The 24635-nt window shown below is 51.6% G+C and overlaps 1 protein-coding gene across 1 annotated transcript in view; it reads right to left on the bottom strand.

The window, feature by feature from the left end:
• Window positions 1-5309: 5309 nt before the first annotated feature.
• RABL6 (RAB, member RAS oncogene family like 6) overlaps window positions 5310-24635 on the bottom strand; it is a 54082-nt gene continuing 34756 nt past the window's right edge. Inside the window, exons 9-15 of the mRNA XM_058818164.1 lie at window positions 22524-22861; window positions 20155-20320; window positions 12990-13208; window positions 12078-12426; window positions 9883-10054; window positions 8141-8190; window positions 5310-7496 (exon numbers count right to left, since the gene is read on the bottom strand). Coding sequence (XP_058674147.1) covers window positions 7293-7496; window positions 8141-8190; window positions 9883-10054; window positions 12078-12426; window positions 12990-13208; window positions 20155-20320; window positions 22524-22861 — 1498 coding nt within the window. The 3' untranslated portion in view covers window positions 5310-7292. The remainder of the gene's footprint in view (window positions 7497-8140; window positions 8191-9882; window positions 10055-12077; window positions 12427-12989; window positions 13209-20154; window positions 20321-22523; window positions 22862-24635) is intronic.

The raw sequence follows: 24635 nt of genomic DNA, 5'->3' as shown, positions 1-24635 counted from the left end.
ACCCGTTCCCGAGCGGGCTGTGCTGGGGAAGGGCAGAGCCGAGCGAGGGAGGGAGAGGCTGCTCGGCTCATCGGGGCACGCGATGGGAAGCGACAGCGCGGCGCTGGCACCGCCGGCCCGTGCCCGGGGCCCCCTGAGACACGGAGCGGTGTCAGGGCGATTGCGGCCGCGGGGTGATGCCCGCGCCGGGAGCGGGCTGGGCCGCGCCTCCGCTCAGGCCGCTCCGGGCTCCCGCTCCGCTCCCGAGTGCGGCCCGCGAGGGGTCAGGGGCCGCCCGCAGCACCGGGGGGCGATGCCGGGGCCGTGCCCGCTCCCGGCAGGACGCGGTTCCGTGGAAGAGGCTGCAGTGGGGCTGGCAGGGCTGTGCTGGGTCCCCCCACGGGCTACAGCCACCCAGGCCGTGGTGAGGGCTCCAGCACCGGGTGAACGGTGCGGGGCACCCCAAAATGCGGATGGGGGGCTGTGGCACCCGCCTATGCCCACCCTGTGGGCTGTGACACCCCTGTGGGAAATGGGGGTGATTGGCACCCAGTGCCTTGTCATGCTGGGGACTCATATGTGATGTGGTGACTCCGGGAATTATTGGGGCTGCTCCACTCCCTCCTTCTGCTCGATTCACAGTGGGGATGAATATTTGATCATTCGATACCTTCCCATTTTCTCAGGCTCTCTGTTCCCCATCCTCCCTGTGTGGGCAGCGGGGGCACAGAGTGGGCACAGAGCACCCACTGCAGGACCAGCCTCGGGGCAGCAGAAGGGGCCTGGCAGCCATCCCACCCCTGCTCCTGGGGCAGGGCTGACAGGGGAGCAGCACAGGCAGGGCTGGGGGCACAGAGAGGGCAGGGCAGGCCTGTGGGCATGGGCCTCTGCCCCCACCGCAGGCAGCACCACTGCAAGCTGCTGCGAAATCCTCTGTTTCCAAGGCAACCTGGGGATCCCACAGCTGGGAGAGGCAAAGCTGCAATGGGATGAGATGCTGCTGGCACCCTGCAGCTCCTGCCTGCGGGTGATGCTCTGCTTTTCCCAAGCTGGCTGGCATCGGTGTGATGCTTGGCTGGGGGCAGAAGGGTCTCTTCAGCTTCTCTCTCCCTCTCATCCCCTCCCTACCTCCAGCTGTGAACCAAAGGAGAAATTGGGCCCTGCTGCCCTCCTGGGGGCTGGGGAGGGAGCTGGACCCTGCCCTGCAGGCCCCTGGGCTTTGGTGGCACTCAAGGGCGCCTTTTGAGCAGCTACTGAGAAGTCCCTGCCTGCACAGAGACTGTAACCCCACATTCCTGTTGGGGTTTATTGGGAAGGACTAGTTAGTCCCCAAAGTCTCACAGGAAAGCAGGCTCAGGGCATCCATCTGCTGACCCACAGCAGAGCCACAGGCACACCCTGTTCCAGATCCCCTTGTGCCCCACATGGCTGTGGGGAGGGATCTCGGTGTGCCCTGACGCCAGTGCCCTGCGCAGGGTGCTGAGCCTGCCTCCAGCTCCCCTCAGGGATGCCAGAGCCTGGTCACTCGCACAGCTGCAGGGGTGCCCTGGCACTGGTGCCGGCCCCAGCAGGCAGGAACTCATCCCCTCACCCTGTCACCTCCACCACAGCCACGGGGAGGGCTTTTCTCCTGCGGCTCCAGGGACAAGGCTGCTCTTCCCCCAGCCGGCTGCCTCCTCCCGCAGCCAGGCTGCAGACACCAGCTCGGGCTGCAGCCGTGGCTGCCGCACAGCCCCAGCCTCAGGCACTGGGGGTGCTCACCGTGCCGTCCTGGAGCCATCCGGGACTGACACCCGCAGGTGTCCCCTGCCACCAGGAGCACAGCACCCCCACCTCCCCTCTGTGCCATGGAGAGCGGCACCACCGCCTCCCCTCCCTGCCCCTGCCCTAAGGCAGAGCCTGCCAACACCCCGGGGTACCCAGGGGTTCAAGGGCTTCCCAGACCAGCTGCCCCATGGCAGCATCCCCATGCAGCTCCAAGCAGAAGCACAGGTGCAGGTGTCAGCCCTGCTTTAACCTGGAATGGAGCCATTTCCCACAGGCTGCCCCAGTCCCCAGTTTAGCTGATCTCACCCCACCTCCCCCCACCGGGTCTGCCTGAGCCCCTGGAAGCCCAGGATTGCTCACTGAAGGTGCCAGAGGACAATTCCCTGTGCTCAGCAACCACCCTGCCACGGGCTGGGAGGGGAAGCCTGGATACTCACCGTGGAGCACCTTTGGGCCAGGAACACTTCACACATGCCACAGATGCTGCAGGTTCCTTTGGGGGCAAACCCACCAGTTAAAAAGGCTCAGCTACTTGCCCTGGTATCTTTATGCAGCAGACTGAGCCAGCACTAGATTAATTTTATTATGCCATGATTGAGGCTGTTGCTAGGCTACAGCCCCGCTCCCCAAACCCGTCCTATTGCAGGATTTCCCCACCGCCACTCATCTGGCTGCTCGGGGCATCCCAAAGGACAGGGAAGCACCATGGGCTCCCCAGGCACCTGGACCCTTGGATGCAGGGACATTGCAGGCAGAAAACCACTGTGCCCCCAACCCTGCCCCCACCCAGGCCCATCCTAGCCCAGGGCTGGGGGTCCTGGTTGCCCCACAGCCCCCCCAAAGCCTCCAAGAGCACTCACAGCTTTACACATTCATTTTGAGGCCTGCTAAAATCCAAGTTCCAATGACTTTTTCATGTTCACTGCTAGGAGGAAGGAAGCAAATTCCCACCCCAGGCCTTGGCAAGCTAGGGAGACTCGTCCTGACTCTGTGGGAGCAACAGGAATAGGGCAAAGCTGCATCCCTCAAAGGGCACCATCAGGGCACTCCTTGCATGTGGCCCTTGGCACTGACCATGGGGGATGAGGAAGGCTGGCTGCCCTGGTGACACAGCTACAGCTGTGGAAAAGGCCAGCCCATCCCAGGGGCAGCAGGAGAGGGATTATATGGCAATCATTAAAACCAGCCCTGGCCAGCAGGACAATGGTGGAGCAGGGACAGAGCCCCATTGGTAAAGGGCTGTGGAGAGGGAGCAGCACTTAAACAAGAGCCCTGGCAAAGTAATAAATCAGCAGAAATTGTCCAGGAATAAATCTGGATGGCAGTGATCAGACAGCTCCTGAGCACCAAGCAGGTGATGGAGAGCTTTCCACAGGAATCATAAAATCATGGACTTCTGTGGGTTGGAAGGGTCCTTAAATATCAGCTAGTTTCAACCCCTTGCTATGGGCAGGGAAACAGCTGGAGTGGTGGTGGCACAACCTGCAGGGACCTGTCTGCCTGTCCTGGGCTGGTTTGACAGTCACAGGCCAGGTATCAGCCATGGGCCCTTTGGGGCCCTGCAGGGCTGGGCATGGGCTCAGCAGCTTGGATCCCTGCAGGGAGGAGTTCTATGTCAACCACTGGGACAGACTAATGTAAGGAAGAACCTTTCCAGCAGACTGAGCCAGCCACCTGTACCAAGGAGACCTGGGCATCAGGAGGGGAATGCTGTGCACACAGGAGGAATCCTGGGGACAGCAGGCACAGAACAGAGATGGGCAGCTTCAGGCCACTGGTGCAGGGCAGCTGGAAGGTGTCCCCAAAACTGGCTCCCACCTGAGGAGCCACGAGGGTGTCAGGCATGGTGGAACCTGCTGGGCTCAGGTCAGTGTCAGTCTACTCCAGAGTCTGACTGCACCCATGGCCCCTCTCTGCACCCACTGTCCCCTCTCAGCACCCACTGCCCCTCTCTGCACCCACTGCCCCTCTCTGCACCCACTGTCCCCTCTCAGCACCCACTGCCCCTCTCTGCACCCATGGCCCCTCTCAGCACCCACTGTCCCCTCTCTGCACCCACTGCCCCTCTCTGCACCCACCGCCCCTCTCTGCACCCACTGTCCCCTCTCAGCACCCACTGTCCCCTCTCAGCACCCACTGTTTCCTCTCAGCACCCACTGTTTCCTCTCAGCACCCACTGTCCCCTCTCAGCACCCACTGCCCCTCTCAGCACCCACCGCCCCTCTCTGCACCCACTGTCCCCTCTCAGCAGCTGCACTGTCACACACCAGGAGCTGCCGAGTGACAACAGCTGTGAAGCTGTACTCAGGGATGGGTACAGCAAGGAATGCTCCCCAAACAAACACCTGCAGAGAATGGGACAGCACCTGGGCCATCCTGGCCAGGAGGACACTGGGGGACAGCAGGGGCCCTTGGAGCTCTGTCCTGGCTTATCCCGAGTGCTCTGGCTCCAAGCTAGCACAGTGGAAGCCAAGACACTTTGGTAGCCCTGGGGAGCCCAGGCAGGCAGGGGAGCAGGCACTACCCTGTTCCTGATGGATGAAGCTTCCCATGCTGTGCTGGGTACACAACCCCAGCAAAATGCAGTGATAAATCTGCATTTTTCCCTCCTACTGCTCAAAATCCAGCCCCTGCAGCTCTGACCAGCACTAGCTCCAAGAAACTGTAGCTCCTCAGCCTCAAGCTCTTGAATTTTTTTTTCTTTGATGAGTGATAAAACCAAAAGCAAATACCCTGGTACCTGCAGAGATGCTTGCAGTAACTATTTATATCATTGTGATCCTGCAGAAGCTTCCCCATAATGACAGGCACGTACATAGTTTTTATATTTAGCTTCTTTGAAAGGATGGCAAGGGAAAGCCTGGCTCAAACAAGGCCAATTTCCTTCTCCCCTCCCTCACGCTTGCTGGCTCTGGGTCACAGCTCACGCTGTAGCTCAAACCAGTTCAGCACTCCCTGGAAAAGGGAGAAGCCCAAGCCTAAAAAGACCAGGCTGGACAGGGCTTGGGGCAATCAGGTCTACTGAAAGGTGCCTCTGCCCACGGCAGGAGGCTGGAATGAGCTTTAGGGTCTTTTCCAACCTAAATCATTCTGGGATTGTGTGCATTATAAAAAGAGCCTTTTTGTTGCTTTTCCCTTCCACACTCCCACTTTACCACAGGGTGGAGATTTCTCTGGCCCTGCTGCAGAAGCCAAACCATGCCACACACCCTCCTGTGGCTCGATGCAAGTAGAGCCAGCTAGTGTAAGCAGGTCCTTGCGCATCTGCTTTTCTCTTTTACAGGAGTATTTGGGAGCAGAATGATTCATCTTTGCTTGTTTTTGCCTCAGCTCCTTGTGCTGGCAAGCTGCAGGGAATGTAGAGGCTCCTAGAGCAGCAAACCTGGCACGGGAGGCAGAGACAGCGAGGCCAGCCCCTGTCACAGGGAGTGGCCACCAGTGCAGGCCCTGCAGCCAAACCCCTGCCCCTCCACGCTGTGGGGAGCAACAGCTCCCTCAGGGCAGACCAATTCTGGAGAAAGAACTCATGGGTTTTATGTTCAGCTCCTTTTTTTGGAATGAATTTTAATTCAGCACCCCCTCCCATGAGGTGTGGGAGCACAGCAGCACAAGGAGGGACACACAGCTCCCGAGCCCAGGCACAGGGGCTCTGGGGTAGAAGAAGATGTGCAGAGACAAGTGTACAACAGAGCTTTATAATCAGAATGGACTGTACCAGGGTTTTTCAACGCAAAAATGGAACATGACCCAAAGTCCTGATGGAACAGAAGCACTTTCGGGACTGCAGCAGCTGAGGCTTGGACTTCCACCTGCCTTTGCCCAGAAGGGCAGCAGACCAGTCCTCAATCTTCCTTTTCCTCCCTGGCTGTGCAAGGTTTGCACTCTCCCATGCAATTTCCCTACAGTGCCACGTGGAATGCTCAGAGGCAAATGCTAATGGCACACAGACCTGAACAATGCACTGCTCATACAGCAAGAAACCAGTTTGTTTTATAGGGAAATGGTTACAAGTGCATTTTGGGCACAAGAAAAAGAAAAATGGAGCAGGAAATGCCTGCTGGTCAAGACAGCTCTGGAATGATTAATGGATCAATAGAACATTGCTTTATAGGGAGGCAGAAGGAAACTCCAGTTTGGATTTCATGGCTGACATTTTACAACAGAAAGGGGTGAGGGAGAACAAAACCAAACCTCAAATCAACTTATAAGGAAGAGGGGAATGTAATGCACAGAACCTGGAGGAAGCTTCACCATCTGAGCTGAGCAAGGGACCCCAGACCCAAACCAGGAGGTGTCAGAGAACTGACCAGCTCCATCAAACACAGGGACTGCTGACTGAGACACAGGTGAGTGCCAAGGGGTGGCCATAGTGCCCATCCAACGGCTGCTGAGCAGGAACTAATCCATAGGTTTAAGTTCAAAGCAAAAACTAAAAGACTTCCCAAGCTCATGGGACAGAGGAGGCTCTCTCCTTGGGGCAGGAGAGTCAGCACACTGGCTGGCTGCAGGATGGACAGAGGCTGGAGCAGGACGGACGCTGCTGAGCTGCAGTGCTGGTCCCTCTCGGCAGAGCAGCAGCCAGGGTTTACAGCCTGACTGGAAAATGCCTGAGAAGCAAATGCCTTGCCATGCCAACACTGCCCTGTAGCCAATTCTGAAGCTCTGGATATCTTCATTTCCACATGGAGTCATGTCCCTGAGAGGTCCCAGCAGCAGGGGATTCTGCAATATGCAAATTCAAGGGTGGAAAATGCAGAAAAGCACTGATTTTTTTTCTCTCTTTCAGGTTAGCTTTGCATTTTTCATTGTCCTCCCAAACTGCATAGCAGCTTACATGTAGTGTCTGAGACACTGGGGCCACGGAAATCAATGGGCTTCATGAATTCCAACAGCAGCACCAGTGAGGGCTAATTAAGCTGCTGTGCAGAAAGGTCCTGTTCAAACGACTTCAACAATCACACTCTCTTTCACACTGTCCCTGCGCCTGCTGCTTTAGAGAGCTGTACCATAGCATGATCTGCTTGACTTAAAGCTCAACTTAAAGCTCATCAACTGCTGGGTGAAGCAATGGCCAATATAATCTTTCTCCTTAAAAAAATAGGAAGGATAAGAAGTTAAAGACTTGAGACAGTCAAGCATGATGTGTTCATGCAGCATGTTTTGTTGCACTCCTCTTAACAAGACAGGAATTTCAGGTGTGCAGGAGTGGAATGCAGCAGGGATGGAGCAGGAGGCAGGTCCCCTTGCCCCACAGCCTGCCAGTGACCTGATGGGGCATCTCTGCAAGGAGAAAAACTGACAGCCAGGCAGCAGGCCTGGGAGCCATGCCCTGAACCTTCCCCTGGCTCACGTACATCCCAGCTTGGTTTTCTTTGTGTAACGATGCACCAGAGCAGCACACACAGATGTAAAGCTTTTGTTTTGCTCATTCTGGTTTGAGAGACCATACAGTGAAGGGCCAAAGCTTTACACATCTGTGCCTGTCCTGGGGTGACTCATCAGAGAAGATGGAGACAGCCATGGTGCAGAGTCCACTCGCAGCCAAACTACAGCTCCTCGTAGTCCCCCCCGCCCTGTGGTTTGCTCATGCCGGCTCCTCCTCCGCCAAGAAAGGCCTCAAGTTCATCTATCTCACTGCTTTTCTCCTTGCTCTTCTTTTTCTTTTTCTTTTTCTCTTTTTCGTCTTTGCTCTCCTCCTTCTCTTTGCTCTTCTTGTGTTTGCTCTTCTTTTTCACTGACTTGTCCTCTTCCTGCAAAATGAGAACATTTTTATTAGCAAATGCTCTGAGAGCGCCAGTGACCCAGGATGTACCGCCCTGACACCTGACTCTGAAGAACGGTTTGGGCTGGAAAGCACCTAGCCCAACCCCCGTGCCACGGGCAGGGATGTCTTCAACTGAATTAGGACTCTTACTCAGGTTGAAGCACTGAAGACCCTTCTGTAAGCTTGGACAGAGGAGCAGACAGACCATTTGGGTTATACAGGGCACTGGTCTCTCTGACAGTTTGTGCCCAACAACACCATGGTACTGGACAGGCTTAAATGGCACAGAGAAAGCCTCCTGCAGGCTTCCCTCACTATCCACGAGATGTATCCTGTGGGCACCCCTCTGCTTGAAAATCATGGTACTATGAACACAGCCTAGCAGAGAGGCACTGCTCTTCCTCATCCTGTATTGTACAAACTCACACACTCCCTTTCCAAAATTCAACTGCTCTATAAGCTCGCTTTGAAGTTCAGTGGTCTGCAGAGCCTGGGAAGCAGACAGCAGAGGTGCAGGATGTGGGCACAGAACAGAGTCCACCAAGTGCCTTTCCCAAGGAGGAAACCACGGAAGGCCACGTCTGTTCTTGGCAGGTGGGTAACACGGCAGATCTGTTTAATTAACAATACCTCTTTGCTTTTCTTTTTCTTCTTCTTTTTCTCCTTAGAAGCTTGTTTATCTGTTAAAACAAACAACCAACAATAAAAAAATCAAACCAAACCCCAAAAAAAACCCACCAAAAAACCAAAAAACAAAACCAACACAAAAAAACCAACCCAGAAACATTGTGTTTAATTTAAATGGTAAGAGCTGTAATTCTGCCCTGGCCCCATTTCTGAGAACAAAATGCTCCATCCTGGGCACCCATGGGCAAAGGCAAGGCCAGCACCCCAGACCAAACTGGCCCCTTTGGGAAGCAACACAGGCCCCAGCCCTCACACCCTGACTGAACTGTATCTGTCTCGTTTAATTATGAGCATTATATGATCTGTATGATCAACACTGACCTAGCATTCACTCTGTCACAGCTACTAAGAAACAGATCTAGAGACCAGCTCTACAAACTGGTTCCAAAGGCCAAATTTGGGACTGGATTGTTATCTCCAGAAATGAAGAAGAGCTCTTGGGAACAGCTCCCCTTTGATGGAAATCCTCCCAGGCATCTTCTCTGAGGATGACTGAGGACATAGTATCAGCAGATGGGACACCCTGGCGGGCCAACACTCACTGCTGCTCACACTGTGTATGGAAATTACATTCCCAAATTACATTCCCAAAGCATCCCTGCTCTACAGGGGTGAATACTTTCACACTACCAAACGAGTCCCAGAGTCCATCCCTGTCACATGCGTCAGATATGACTATGGCTGATGACTTGGTTGCTGAGTGCCCACTGTCTTTGCACAAAACCTCCTTGAATAGGGGACTCCTGCTTGGCTGCCTCACAAGAGGCTTCACAGCAGCACCACTTTTCACCTGTGCTGTTTGACTGTCACTCTTACCTACAAATACCTTTTCCCTCAGCTGATGTGTACAGGCAGCCATGGAGAAGCCTAATTGCCAGTCAAGCTCCAATCACTGACGACCGAGAGACGGTTTTATATTTATCACCAAAACAGGAGATAGGAGGAACCCACATTTAATTATTTAAGAATCTAAACTGAAGCTAAATTATTGACCTGGGCCTCTGCAGATGCACTTACAGCTATTTCAAGCTCTGCTGTTCAGCAGCTCGGAGTGACAAGCCGATGGAACCATGGCAGCCTGTGACACCTTCCTCACACTTTTGGAACAGCTATTCAAGGAGCGCTCTCTGGTGCTGCTCACAGCTTTTTTCCTTCCTTAAATCTTTAAATTCCCATCTTTCATGCTGACATTGGGGCAGGTCTACAGGAAGCTTTGCAGTAATGCCTAGACAGCAGGAATTATTTGCATGAATAGGATCCCACCCCATCTTTCTCAAAAACAGAAGAGGAAATTGGCAGGGTATGTCAGAGCATTTTGTTCAAGTTGATCCAAATTCTGGAGGGGGTGGACACTGCAATGCAATGCTGAACACCAACTCCCAAGCACACAGGGCTAAGCAGGAAGGCTTACACAGCAGCAGCTTGTGAAAGATGTGCTTCTGCTTGCAGCTGGGACAAAAATAACCTATGGCTGGTGCCAGGGACAAGCCAAGTTCTCATCCTCATGGGGAAAAACTTAAAAGCTATTTATGCTGTGCTAAACCAGATTATAGACTCACACAGGGCACTGCATGAAGTTAGAGGGTATTTTATTTAGTGCAAATTGGTTTGCTGGAAAGACTTTGGAAAAACCAGATGCCTGACAAACAAAAGCAGGAAGAGTGGAAAAAAGGTGTGAGCTTTACCTTCCTCACTGCTCTCCTTGGGACCAGCTTCTTCCAAACCCAAGCCAAAGAGATCTGAGTCATTTTTCAGTTTAAAGGAGGGGACTGTTGATTTTACAGGTTGGGGTGGCTTCGCCAGTGAGGTATCATCATCAGATATTTCAGAGAGATCTTCTCGCACTGGGAATTCATTCTAGAGAGAAGCAAAGGCAGACAACACTAAGAAATACTTCAACCAAAATCTCTAACCATTTTGCATACAAAAATGTCAGATGTCAGCAGGTGGGAAGGAGGGAAGGAAATGCCAGCTGAAATGAGCTGTTATTGCCTGGAAATCAATGTCCTGGATCTCATGAGCTCTAATTTTTGCCTTGGTAAAATGCCTCAGTTGCACTGGTACTGACAAGGGTGCTCTGAAAACTTCACATGGGGCTGCTGAAATCAAATTCCCAATATAAAGGGATTAAATGAGACCTTCAACTCTGTTAGCTCACCAGCATCAGCTTCCTTCTGCCCTGGGGAGGCATCTCTGTTCTGGGAAAATCCAATCAGAGTGAAAACTCCCCTCCAGCCCTGAGTGACAAATGCTTTCTGCTGTGCAGCTCTGTGGGTCTCAGCTACCAGAGGCAGCAGGGCTGAGGAAGCAGAGTATGTCTGCAGAATAATTCCCTTCATCAAGCCAAAAGGGAATGTGCTCCCAGGGCAAATCTGCCCCTTCAGTATGAGCTAAAAGCTGGGATGCTGCAGAGCCTGGAATTACCCCAAAATCCTCCACCTCTGCATGATAGGAATGGAAAATCAGTTTAATGATCTTCTGATACCTGCCAACTCATCCTCTTCAGAATCTGATCCAACCTTTCCTTCTATCTTTGTGCATGGATGGAAAATGGCCCCACTGTGCTGCTGGTCAGGCAGTGCCCCCACCCTGGCAATGGCAGTGGCTGTACTGGTTTGCCTGACCAGTACACCCTGCAGTGGGAAAGCATCCACATGCCCAGGGTCAGGCATCCCTTGACACTGCTGCTTTCTCATCAATCCCTTCTCACTGGAGCACGCAAGAGATGGAAATTTGCTCCAAATACTTTTGGTTTCATATTGTCAAGAAAAGCAGGAAGTTAAGATGCAAAATGAATAGAAAATTACTTAATAAACAGCATGACACATAAATAATGTCAAAGAAACTGTGACAATAGCTCTTTCAACAGGATTCCAGAATCATAACAACTGAGGGAAACCCCCTGAACACCAGCAAACCCAGACATCAGGACACCTCTGAACAGCCACTGCCCATCCCAAATCACTGCTAGCAGTTTCCAGAGATTGCTCTGCAGGTTGTGAGAAGTGGTCACCAAACTCAGGGATATCTCAAGCCATGCAGCAAGTTCTGACCAGTTCAGAGAAGAGGTGCAGGACAAGTGTCTTCTCCACCTGTAATACAGGGTAGGTGTGAGGGGACCCCTGTTTTAGCAGACACCTGCTGGCATGTGCTGAATGTCACAGACCTTACAGCTACTTCTGTCCTGGAAAGTCCTTCCCAAGCAGACCTTCCTTCTTCCCTTTAGGCCTTGCCAAGCAAATTTTGTGATGGCCTTTTTATTGCTGGATTGACTGCAGGGAGTTCCCTCTTTCTGGCAGAGACACCCTTCTGCATATTAAAGTTCCCATGAAAACCCAGGAGCTTTGCATTTCGTACCTCCTGCACTGCTGGACTGGCTAAGAGTAAACAGCACAGTAAAACACCCAAACATAAATCTTGTTTGTGTCTGTAAACACAAACTTCATGTTAGGGAAGGTCTAGCCTGGATATTAGGAAAAGGCTCTGCCCCCAGAGGGTGCTGGCACTGCCCAGGCTGCCCAGGGAATGGGCATGGCCCCGAGGCTGCCAGAGCTCCAGGAGCCTTTGGGCAGCGCTGCCAGGGGTGCCCAGGGTGGGGCTGCTGGGGGGGCTGGGCAGGGACAGGGGCTGGGCTCAATGATTCTTCTGGGTCCCTTCCAGCTCAGGGTATTCTATGGATCTGTGATTCTATGGGGTTCTTGCTGCCAGGTGGCTTCCATACTCAGAGCATTACTGGATTTGTGCTCACATCAAACTCTGCAGGTTGCTTAGTAACTGCTGCAGAGGGAGGGGAGATGGGATGAAGGCTCTGCTCAGGGCAATGCCTCAACCCTTCCAGCTCAGCTGGGCACAGCTCACACCAACCAGGGCTGTTATTTACCATCTTTTTCTTCTGGCTGTCAGAATCTTCACTTTCAAAGTCTGGGTCATCCATAACGAATGAGAGCATCTGAGTAGCTATTGGTCCCTCTTGATCACTGTCAGACTCCTCAGGCTTCTCCTCTTTGACCACTTTCTGCTTGGAAGCAAGTCCTTTGCTTTGGGCAGTGGCCTTTGAGGCCTGGGCTGCTGCTGTGGGGGCAGCAGCAGGAGCTGCCAGGCTTGTGTTGCCTTTGCTGCTGTTGTTTCGTTCAGACCCAGAACGGGGAGGTAAACTGTCAGGAGGCTTCGCGTCAGTTGCTTTGGTCAAAATTGCTTCACTCTGGGGTTTCAGAGAATTTCTGGAAGACCTGAGAAGGAACAAGTTGTCATAGTCTGTCCACCCTGTTCTGTGGAGCAAGGCACAGTTAACAGCTGAGCCTGCCTCAAGGTGCATCATGCATGCCACTGGGAAAGGCAGTGCATCCTATAGCGGTGTGGGGCCAAAGGCACCACTCAGGCTGAGGATAACCCTCGCGTCCCTAATCCTAACCCTCACCCCACAGGATGTGGTGTGGGGAGAACATCATTCCCCAGCACAGGGTGTGGTGAGTGACTCCACTCCCTTCACCCAAGCCTTGACTCCTCTCTCCTCCCCACACACTACAAACAGCCACTCTGGTGCTTAGTTCCAGGCCCTTGTTCAAATTTGAGGAAAAGCATGCAGAACCACCCCACTGGCATAGGAGCACAGTGCTCCAAGGTATGGGGTAAGACACACAGCAGTTACACCTACAGTAACTACAGCCCCAGCCCACAGCTGAAGAACAGGCAGACAGAGACACCAAGACTTCCCAAAGGCCACACACAGTCAGTGGCAAGATGGAAGCCAGCTTTGCCAGCACAACCCCACACTTCAGTCTATGCTCTGTACCTTTTTTTTTCCTGCTCTGTGTTTTTGTCTCCATCAGATATGAGGATGACCTTAGAATCCTTCACCTCTTCCTCTTCCTCCTCCTCACTGGAGAGAGTGATGTTCTTGCTCGGCACCCGTTCTGCTGCCGGCATTGGCCTGCTGGGGATTTTGTCATCCAGATCCACGTCATCTTGGAAACCTGCCACCATGGGGTTCCCTCCAGGCGCCTCTCCATCACTGCAACACAGAGAGTGGTCAGACACAGCACCCCAGGAGCTGCTGGACAGACCTGCCTGCCCCTGCACGAACACTGGGACTAGCCTGGCTTGTACAGCCAACTTCTGGGGACACGTCCCCAGCCTGGGGCAGCTGATGATTAAAGGGTTGGAGCACCTCTGCTTTGGGGACAGGCTGAAAACAAGGATAGTCAGGCCTGGAGAAGAGAAGACTCCAGGGAGGTGTGAGAGTCCCTTCCAGTGCCTAAAGGGGCTCCAATAGAGCTGGAAAGGGACTTTGTACAAGGGTCATGAGGGACAGGACGAGGAGAATGGCTTTAAGCTGAAGGAGGGCAGGGTTAGACAGGATATTGGGAAGGAATTATTCCCTGTGAGGGTGGGCAGGCCCTGGCACAGGGTGCCCAGAGAAGCTGTGGTTGCCCCTGGATCCCTGGAAGTGCCCAAGGCCAGGCTGGATGGAGCCTGGGATAGTGGAAGGTGTCCCTGTCTATAGCAGGGGATGGAATGAGATGGGCTTTAAGGTCCCTTCCAACACAAACCAGCTGGTGATTTTGTGATTCTGTGCGCTGCCAGCCCTCCCTTGCCACTGTCCAGCTCAGGCTGGACCTGCTCCCTGCAGGCTGCAGCAGTGGCACTGGAACCACACCAAAAGGGCCACAGCAGGATGTGTCACAGAGCAGCTGCTGCCCCTCAAGCTGGAAATGAGTGGCTGGAGAAGATGAGCCTCAGAGCTACAGAGAAGCCTGCGGCCACAGCTTCATCAGAACATGGAGCTCCATCCACCATGCAAGGATCAGTCAGTCAAACCATGGGAACTGCCTGTCTTCATCCCCACATCCTGTAATTAAACCTGATCATACACTGTCACTGCTATGGGAGTTCACAGGCAGCTATTAGCTTCCTGGAACCATTTCTATTTCTGCAGTGCTCCCTGAAGCAGGCAGATACACAGACACCACAGCCAAGCTTTAACATTGCCCAAATTAAATTAACCTAAGGACACACTGCCAGAGCTGGGAGTCTTCAGCCTCCCTGGATGTAGCACAGTTCTGTGTTCAAAGGCAGCTTGAGAGAGCTTTGCAGCTGAAATTGAGGATTCTTGTCTGAATGTCCCTAGGACTCAATTTTAACACTTTCTGAAAATTGTGCTCATGTCAGGAATATAGATATTTTCCCCAGCCTCAGCTGATGAGCCTCTGCCATCACCTTTCCTTGTTCTATTTGTTTCATCCACAAGAGATAACCAGCTCCCTCCTGACAACCCCACACACAAGTCTCTGCCTTTTTTATGATGCCACCTGCATGGTATAAGCACAACCTTCTTTTTATACAGAGACAAAAAACATATTATGGTTTGGAACAGATTAAATTGTCCAGACATAAACAAAACCCTAAAATCCTTTAACTGGAAGTAAGTGGTGTTCCCAGCACAGGCCAAGCACTGGAAGACAGTGGAGTATGGTGTGCTGGTGAGATGAGAAATACCCTAAACAGAGCTGGGATGATGGCAGCTGCTCACTCTGGCTCCTCTACATGGCTGAGTACTGCTTGACAAGATCGTTTAAAAGAGTTAATACATCTGCCAACAGACCATGGAGTTGTTTGTGACAATGGGACAGCAGTGATCACAACCAGTGCTTGTCTGGGCTGGAGTGCTAAGACCAGGACAGGCTCTCCCTCTGCTCTTGGTGTGGATTCCTCTGCTCTCAGGACCTGCTCTCAGTGCCCTATGAGCAGGGCCAGGCTGCTGAAGAGCCCCTTCATCACTAACACTGCTGCTCTCACACTATGCCAGGATAGAGGCACACAGCCCAGCCACACAAAGGAGAGGAAAACTGGTGCCCAAGCAGCCCCCAAAGCTGGAGGAATGACAAGTGAGTGATTCCTGAGGTTTTCAAAGCACTGGCAGGGTTTTCTCTTGAAATGCACTGAAAAGAAAATGGAGTCGCATCCTAAAAATGGCAGGATATTATTCTGAACTAGACTCATTGCCATTCCTCAACACATCACTGCTCCATTAGGCACAGGGGCTCTTAAGAGATTTCTGCCACTGTCCTTCCAGACTCCACACAGACCTGCAGCATTCCCAGCTTTCCCAGTACACCCCAATGTGTACAGCCCCTCACCAAAGTGGGTCATGTCCTTCCACAGTGAGAATCCTGCCTCCATCTCCAGCCACCACAGATCGCTGAGCGACAGCGGAAGAGCAGAGCAGTGGAGTGAATATACATCAGGAAAATCACTGCTTCACTATAAACAGGCTCTGACAAGGCAAAACTACGATCAGCTTGTGGTCCTGAGCTTCCAGCTGGAAGGAAGGCAAAGCATGCAAAGCCAAGCACATTGCCCCGCTCCCTGCAGCCCTTGAAGCATTGCCAAGCTGGCATGAGCGCTGAGCTAGTGTGGCTGCAGGTGCAGGTACCCCCCAAAAGTGATGCTGCTCACTGAGGTCTGCTCTGAGCTAGTGACCACACAGACTGCTGGGGTGTCCTCTGTGAGCCTCCAGTGTGTCACAGATTGGCTGCTGGGGAGGAAACAAACCCTGATGCAACCTGAACTCACAGCCTCAAACCTAGATGGGCTGTGCTCCCACAGCCTCAGGAGCTCAAGGGCTTCTCTCACATCCTTTTGTGGGGCTAAGGAAAGAGAAAAAACCCAAGCTGTAATAAAGCAGGTAAGCTGAGGGAATCCCATGCTGCAGGATGAGCCTGCGTGGCTGTTCTAGATGTGAGTCTTCTACTGTGAACCTTCCCTGGGCATCATGGAATCCATAACAGATCCATAATAGCAAAGAACCACTTCAAAGCCCTTCAGATGTAAGGACACACACATCTAATCCATCTTTAAGATAAATGTCTAAGGATGCAGAAAGGAAAGATCAGGAACACTGTCAGGTAAAGCATAAACTGGCTTTCAGGCCCCCCCAGGGACCCAGGCTGCCTGACCCAGCAGGAGCCAAGGGCGAGATGCTTTGGAGCCAGATTAGGTCCTCTGGTGCACTCATATCCATGCTGGCTCAGGGCATCAGGTTAAAGAGCAGCAAATTAAGTTCTGAAACAGCAAATTGGGAGATTGAAATACCTTCCTAATTAACTGGTAAAGGAACTGAATCTGGGAGTTCTCTACTGCAAGTCAGAGAACCACAACATGTCACTGAACAAAACCCAGGACGTCACTGCAGGCCTGGGGTATGACAAGCTGAACAAGGTGCTCTGCTGCCAAGAAGGCCAATGGTGTCCTGGTCTTTATGAGGCAAAGCACTGCCAACAGGTCAGGGAGGTGATGCTGCCCCTCTGCTTTGCACTGGGGAGGCCACAGCTGGAGTCCACTGCACAGCAAAGGAAGAGTGAACCCAGTGAAGGGCCATGAGGATGATTAACTGACTGAAGCATTGCTCACATGAGGAAGGGATGTCCCACATGAAGGCCAGGACTGCTCTGCCTGCAGAAGGCTTGAGAAGACCTTATAAAGTTATTTAAACAGCTGAAGGAGGTACAAAGAAGATAGAGACAGGCTCTTTTTGGTGCTGCCCAGTGCTAGGACAAAAGGCAAGGAGCACAAACTGTGACTCAGGAGGTTCCCCACAAACATAAGCAAACACTTTTCCACTGAGAGCATGCCTGAGCACTGGCGTGGGTTGCCAGAGAGGTTGTGGATTCTCTGGAGATACTCAAAATCCAACTGGAAACGGTTCTGGAAAACCAGTTCTGAGCAGCCCAGGAGGAGGGGGAGGTTGAACTGGATGGGCACAAGCTGCCTCCAACCCTGTGAATGCACCTCATTTCACTGAGGTGCTCCCAGAGCTCCCTGCAGGACTCATGCTCAGTCGACAAGGCCATTCCTCTTGGGTAGGACAAGTAATTTCACAAATTCTCAAAACATGGCCCACTCTTCTGCCACATCTTCAATGACACTCAGTCCTGGAGCTTACCCTTGGCTACAGCACACCCAGGCATGCTGGTGAGCTGTGTAAGCTCAACACTCAGGTATCTGCTTCAAAATGAGCACGAGACCTTAATGCATCTTGCTGGGTCATTCTCAGGCCTTGTTCTTCACTCAGATACAGGGGAAAAGCAGCTTCCAGGATTCCATTTTTTGAAACCAATAAAATCTCCCCAAGGTCTGAGTGATTCCACAGATCTACTGTGTTCTTTGGATCAGAGATAAATTTCTGCAGCAGATTTTATGGGAATTACAACCACCTCCTCACTGCAGCAGAAGCTGATTCTCGAGGACAGTGCTTACAGAACTGGAATGTTGCTCCTAGCTACTGTGGGGCTGGGAGTGACATCCTGAAAGAAACCTGTTATTGCAGGTGATGGTCAGAACCACATCCTCATCTCTGAATTTCTGCACCTCTGGCTTATTCTAGTAGGCCTTTTTTTGGCAAGAAACAGAATGGAAAATTGCCAGGTCACTAAGAAAACTGCATGATATATAGAAGAAACCAGAGCAAGCCATGGATGCCAGGCTGCAGAGGAGAAATGAGTGTGTGAATTTGCAGGGTTCTCTCACCCCTGTCCAACAAGTTAGATTTTTTTATACAGTTTAACACTTATTTGCTTCCACTGACTGACACTCTGGAGCAGAGAAACCTTTGTGAAGGATCAGCCTCTCAACCACAGCAGAACTGCAGCTCCAGAGCTCTGAGGGCACCTCAGGACCCAGCCCCTCAGAAGGTCAGGCTTGGCTCTTCTGACAACTCCTTGTTAAACCCAGAAAAATATCTCAGCTCTGCCACAGCCACAAGCAAGACACTTTGTAGGCCAGCATGCTGCCAGCAACCTCACTTTTTTCTTGCCTTTTTTTTTTTTTTTTTTTTTTTTTTTTTTTTTTTGTTTTAATAAAACATCCACGTGTTCTGCCATCACAAGGGATGATGATTCAGGCTGACCTGCATTACACAGGCATTGAGCCTCACAAACAGCACTGATTTAAGACTGCTGTGGTTGAAGTAGAGAACACTGGGTCTTGACAAGGATGTTAAAAGAGGCAGAATTCACAGTTGAGCAGTGTCCACACTTAATTAGTCTCCAGTTAATCCATTGTTGATGACAAGAGGCAGCAGGCAAGGAATATTCTGAGCAACAGATACATAGCCTAAGAATATGCTTAGGTCACCTCTTAAGAGACAGTCTGCTTTCAGACAGCTCCCTGCACATCCTCTTGTCTGAGCAGTTCAGTATACACAATTCCCTTTTCTTTTTTTTGGTTAAAAAACACCAAAGCCAGGAAAAGAAAAAAAGGGGAAAAAAAGGAGAAACTACTGCTCATGGCATAAGCACAGCTCTGCCATTTTGAGGAGATAATTATAGACTCACAGACTGGTTTGGGTTGGAAGAGGCCTTAAAGCTCAGCTTGTTCCAACCCCCTGCACTGAGCAGGGACATTTTCAACTGGATCAGGTTGCTCAGGGCCCCATCCAGCCAGACTGGGAATGTTTGCAGGGATGAGGCATCCACCACTACCCTGGGCAACCTGTGCCAGGGCCTCACCACTCTTGTTGTAAAATCCTCTTTCTTATACCTAGTCTGAATCTCCCCTCTTTTAGTTTAAAACCACCATTTCTTGTCCTACTGCAATACACCCTGCTAAAATCTCTGTCCTCATCCTCTCTTAAATATTGAAAGACACCAATAACATCTCCCCAGAGCCTTATCTTCTCCAGGTGAACACCCCCACCCTGGCTCCAGAGCAGAGGGGTTCCAGGCCTTGGAGCATCTCCATGGCCTCCTCTGAACTCTCTACAGCAGCTCTACGTCCTCCTGATGCTAGCCCTCAGGGCCAGAGGCAGCTCTGCAGGTAGGGTGTCACCTGAGCAGGGCAGAACTCCCTCTTCCCTGCTGCCCATGCTGGAGATCAGCCCAGTTTCAGGGCTGGGGCAGGTCCAGCTCTCACCCACCAGCACCCCCAAGTCCTTCTCTCCAGTGCTGCACTAAATCCCTTCACCCTCCAGCCTGGATTGATCCCAGAGGTTGCCCCAACCCAGGTACAGCAACTTGAGCTTGGCCCTGGTGAACCTCGTGAGGTTCCCATGGGCCATTTCTCATGTTTTCCAGGTTCTGGATGACATCTTGTTATTCAGGAGTGTCACCCACACTACTCAGCTTGGTGTTGTTGATAAACCTGATGAGGGTGTCCTCAATCCCCCTGTTTCATGGATGAAGTCCATGTCTCAGTACAGAGCCTGAGGAACACCACCCATCTTCAACTGGACATTGAGCCATAGATCACTACTCTCTGCATGTGAATATCCAACCCATTCCCTATCATCCATCAAATCTGTGTCTCTCCAATTTAGTGAGAAAATTCTGGGAAGAAACACTAGACACAGAGAAAAAGAAAGGCACCCCTAAGAATTTTTTTTAATTCTGCAGGCAACCATGCAGTGACACTCCCAAAGGAGCATGACTTTCTCCATCCTTCCTTCCAGAATCCCACAGAGATACAGAGGGCTCCCAAGTGTCCTCCACCATACCCCAAACCCATTTATAGTGCCTCAGGAATGACATTACCAAGTCATAGAGGAATTTGGCCACACTTTGTGCCTCTGCAGAAGGTAAATATTCATTAAGCAAAACATAGTATCCCTGCAAAGTGCACTATGTTCCAGAAGGAAAATATCTCAAATGATTTGGTGTGTTTGGCCAGAAGGAAAATCCCTTCATGACCCAAAGGGCCCAGTTTAATCTGAGCACAAAGCAAAACAGCATCACCAGGAAGGTGGTAATCTGCTTTTTGTGATGTTCTTCCTTCCCAGGGAGCAGTGTGTGTCACTAAATGGGAAACAGTGAATGCTATGACTGAGCATAGCACAGCCAGAAAGGCTCTGGGGCAGCTAACTGCTCTGGAATCAGGGAATGGCTGCACCATGGTAGCCAGGCTGCACATCCAGGTGTGTCCCTGCTGGGCACCTGCCATCCCTGCTGCCACCCTCCTTTTCTTACCTCTCACTATCCACACGGTGTTTGGGCTGTGGTTTCCCTTTGTCTTTCTGTGGTGCTGGGTCTTCCAGAAACCTGTGGTCCAGGCTGTCCTCAGGAACAAAGTCCTCCACGCTCTGTACCTTGGCAGGGGCTGCAGGGTTGGGGGGAGGAGTGGCAGCAGCAGGATCTGCATTAGCAACAGGAGATGTAAAAGACTGGTGTGACCACAAGCAAGACAGAAATTGGCTTTTTCCAGATCTGTACTGCCCAGGGTGGCAGCAGCCATGAGGCAGGACCCTGGTTCCACAGCAAGGGAAGAGGAAAGTTATGAACAGGATATAAACCAGCCCAGAGTCTGACATGAAGGCATTCACAGATCATGGTGCTGTGGTTTAGAATGCACCAGGCTGACCCAGGCTTTTGGATGGACTGAAAACCTCCCTGGCAAGGCCTGGCTCTACTCTCCAGGGAATGCTATGACTGACTGTACCACAGGTTTTATTACACCTGTGCTGTGTGCACTGCTCCTGGGGGATGTCCCTTCACTACTCTCTTACCTTTTCCACATTGTTCAGTTCACCCTCTCTCCTATCCTCTTGCTTTTTTCAGCTGTAACTGTCCAAGGCAGAATTGTTCACATTGTACTTTTACATGCTTTGTGTAAACAAAAGCTCAAGAGCTACCTCAAATAGAGAGTGACTTTAATACAGCTAATTTGTAGAAACACCTTTCCCCATCTTCAAGGTATCAGGATGAAAACTCATGAAATCAGCATAACTAAGAAGCCTGAAGTGATTAACATTTCCAGAATTTGCAATAATGTTTGTCCTCTGCTCATGCTGCACTTCACATCTAGACTTTTCTTTTGGGTAAAACAAGACTTGTGCCTTTTTTTTCTAGATTTCACTCTCCTTAGCACAACTTTCAGACCACTTCTACATACCAACAGTACCATTAATGCCACAGAGTAGCACTGGTGCAAGCTAAACCACAGCCAAAAGAATTACTACTCCAAGATTCCAAGAGAAATCTTAAATAGCAGCTCCCAGAAAAACCAAGTATTACTTGGTAACAATGATTTTTTTAGCTGCTTTGCAGTGAATTGGTGCCTGGGTACATTCCAGCAGAGGTGCAGGCCTTGGCACACCACTGAAACCTTGCAACACTGACACATCAGCTCTTCCTGGCTGCCTTTTGCAACTGCTCATAAGCATTCCGAGACATCAGGGCTGAAAGTCACAAGCCCGAAACAGCTGTCAAGCTAAGAACGAGTTTAAAAAAGAAAAGCCCCAAACCCAACCACTGTAAGACTGGTAGTAGACCAGTCTTTTATTCTGCAGATCAAAATGATAAAGGTTGCTTTTATTGACAAGGAATTTCTAATATCTTCTCTCCTCTCTGTTTTTTTTTTTTTTTTATTTTCTCTGGGTAGGAAGAGTCATAAACAAACCAAAATGGGTGCATTGTGTCATATCTGGGAAGAGGCACAGGATGCAGAACATTGTGTGCAGACCTAAAGCCAGACCATTTCAACATCTGAAATTGCAACCCGTGTCCCCAGCACCTCCTCCTTTCTCTCTGTGGGTGTCTCAGGAGCACTGCGAGCCAGTGTGAGAGGGAAGGTATTTCCAAAGGGTGACTCAAACCATGTCACGATTTTTAGGCAGTGCCAGCTCTGCAGCTCCAGTTAGCTCTGCAAACAAAGTGAATGTGACAGGCAAATTATGGTCCAGATCAGTAAAATTACACGCAACAAACCCTTGATGCCTCTGCCTGGCACTCTGTCCGGCAGGCTCTGGACCGAGCGCTGTGCTGCTCCAGCTGGTACCAGTGCTGAGGCAGCAGCCGAGGGCTCCCTCCTCCCAGACCTGCTCTGAAGGAGCAGATTTCCCCAGAGGGGCATCTGCTGTGGAGCCTGGACCTACGTGACCATTTCTGGCTGAATAACCTTTAAACCCAGTGCTCCGCTTCTCTCCATTACGCATAGGAGCCCCTCTGGACTGCCACACGTGTGCAAGGATGGCACTTCAAATAAATAGCTTCTCCAGTCATTTGTTTGCTATTCAAGAGGTATTTTTGCTCCTGGTGAGAACCTGACATTTTACTTATTTTATTAGCGCCTCCTGTGCGTTCAGGATCTTCCTCTTAAGCATGCTACAGCCACCACCCCTCTGGCTGGGCACAGTCCCCATCCAGAACAGAGACAAACCAAAATGTTGATCAGGGAAAATAGAGAATGACAGCCCAAGTCTCCCTGGACACCCGGTGCACAAGCATGGCGCCTGTGGCCTTCACACACCTGTCTGCTCAGCCTCTCGCAGGGAGAAAACGAAATGAGAACTGGAAGGCCTATGGGTGGCATCCTGCCAGGACAGGGCGCCAGCACGCACCTGCGTGGGGAGGAGCGGGCTCGGCCGCGGGGGATGTGCCAAAGAGCCGCGCAATGATGCCGCGCCGGGCCGGGGGGGCGGCGGGAGCTGCGGCGGGCGCGGGGGGCTGCGGGGCCTCGGGGGCAGGCACTGGTGACAAGGACGAGGCGGGCTCGGGAGAGGTGGTGGCGCTGGCGGTGAGCGGCAGCGGCGGCTGGGGCGTGCTGGGGCTGGAGCTGCCCGTCGATGCGGAGCTCGGAGCTACGATGGGTGACTGGGAGCCGGAAGAGGGGCTCTGCCCGTTTGTTGCCAGTGGTGATGTGTGTCCTTGGCTTCGGGCTTCCATCATTTCCAGGAACCTGTGGGGAAGATAAATTACAAATATAAGGAATGGCGAATCTCAGAATCCCACACTGCTCTGGGTTGGGAGGGACCTTAAAGCTCATCTCATTCCAACCTCTGCCATGGGCGGGGACACCTTCCACTAGGCCAGGCTTCTCCAAGTCCAACCTGGCCTTGGACACTTCCAGCAATCGAGGGACAGCCACAGCTTCCCTGGGCGCCCTATGCCAGGACCTCCCCATCCTCACAGGGAAGAATTTCTTCCCATCCAACCCTGCCCTCTGGCAGTTTAAAACCATTGCCCCTTGTCCTGTCACTACCTGCCCATATAAAAAGTCCTTCTCCTTCCTTTATATAAGCCCTTTTCATCTGGCTGTGTGTTGAGCTGGGAGAGTATGGGTCTGCTTCCAGCTGGGCTTGGGAGGGTATGGATCTGCTTCCAGTGACGCTGTGACTCCCTGGGTCACAATAAATCTGGTTTACCCACACGAGCTGAACTTGCCCCATCTGCATTGAGGTGTGGAGTATCCCAACCTGCTCTGCACTACAGGATGAAACCTACAGTACTGGAAACTCTCTGAATAGACAGACTATAATAACATGCCAGTGCTTGAAATGCAACCTGAAGTCAGTTGTTGGACATGTCTCTAAAGGAGTAAGTGCTCTAGGAATGGCATGTTTTTACATTCTGCAGAACAAATCACAGTACTCAAGAAAACTGCTGTAATAACCTCTTTAGCAGCAAAGAATGGATTTGAGAGGAGAATCCTCGAATATCCAGAGAAAAGAGCTGTCCTGAGGGCTCAGAGAAGACTGACTGCCATTACCCTTCTCGCAGGGTGCAGCTCCACATGCAGGCTCTCCCCTGCACACACTCCCCCTCTGTGTGAGAGGCCCTTGAGCCAAGCAGCAGGAGCACTGGAGCAGGTTGTGGTCCTGGCTGGGTTCCCGACTGGAAGAACATTAAAGCCTGTACCACTACAGGGAGTGAAAAGCTCTTTCCTTTTCCAGAAGAAACCCAAGCCTAACCCAAGCCTCCCTCCGCAGCCCACGGGGTCAGCAGCCTGTTTCACACACTGTGTGCAGAGAAACGTGGACAGAGACAAGTTTTTGCCATTAAATTGTCTGAAAAACAGATCTGCCACATGCTGCCCGGCTGAGAGATACAGAGAGGACACCCAAAGTGAAGCATCCTGTGTAATATCCAGCACATCCCAGTCTCACCTCTCATTTCATTAAGCTTAATAAATTTGTGCACAGAGGCTCTGGATTCAGCTGGTTCTGCAAGACAGACTTTGGTTGTGCTCCAGGCAATGAGAATGTGAAGGGAGAGCCTCCTCCCCCTGACCTTGTCCTTCAGGGACCTGAGCCAGCCAAAACCTTCCCTGGACCAACTGCTGAGCAGAACACAAACAGTGGGGGCTAAGAAACTCTAAGCCTTGAGATATGATTTCCTATTTTAAGGCAGTAACCTGATATACTTTTAAGGAACAAAATAATGTACTTTGTGACCAGCAGTGTCTGGAGCCCTAGGGAGCAATAGCCTCAGGAAGTTGTTACTTGGAAATTGGAAAACCAGCAGTCCTTCCTAACTAAGTAACTGGGTAAAGTGGAGATCAAGGGCAGCACTAAAAAGCAGGATTAGTGAGGAAACACAGACAGGGACAAGATACAGATAGAACTGGATGATCTCAAGTAACAGAAATAGGAAGAAATTCAACAGTACAAACAAAATTGTCATCTACTCAAGGGTAAGGAAAAGTGCTCTTGCTCCCAGTTCTCCCCAGGAGA

Source organism: Ammospiza caudacuta, chromosome 21, assembly GCF_027887145.1.
Source record: "Ammospiza caudacuta isolate bAmmCau1 chromosome 21, bAmmCau1.pri, whole genome shotgun sequence".
NCBI classification, from domain to species: Eukaryota; Metazoa; Chordata; class Aves; order Passeriformes; family Passerellidae; genus Ammospiza; species Ammospiza caudacuta.
The sequence above is the reverse complement of the archived record's forward strand: the minus strand, read 5'-3'. Positions and strand labels throughout refer to the sequence as shown.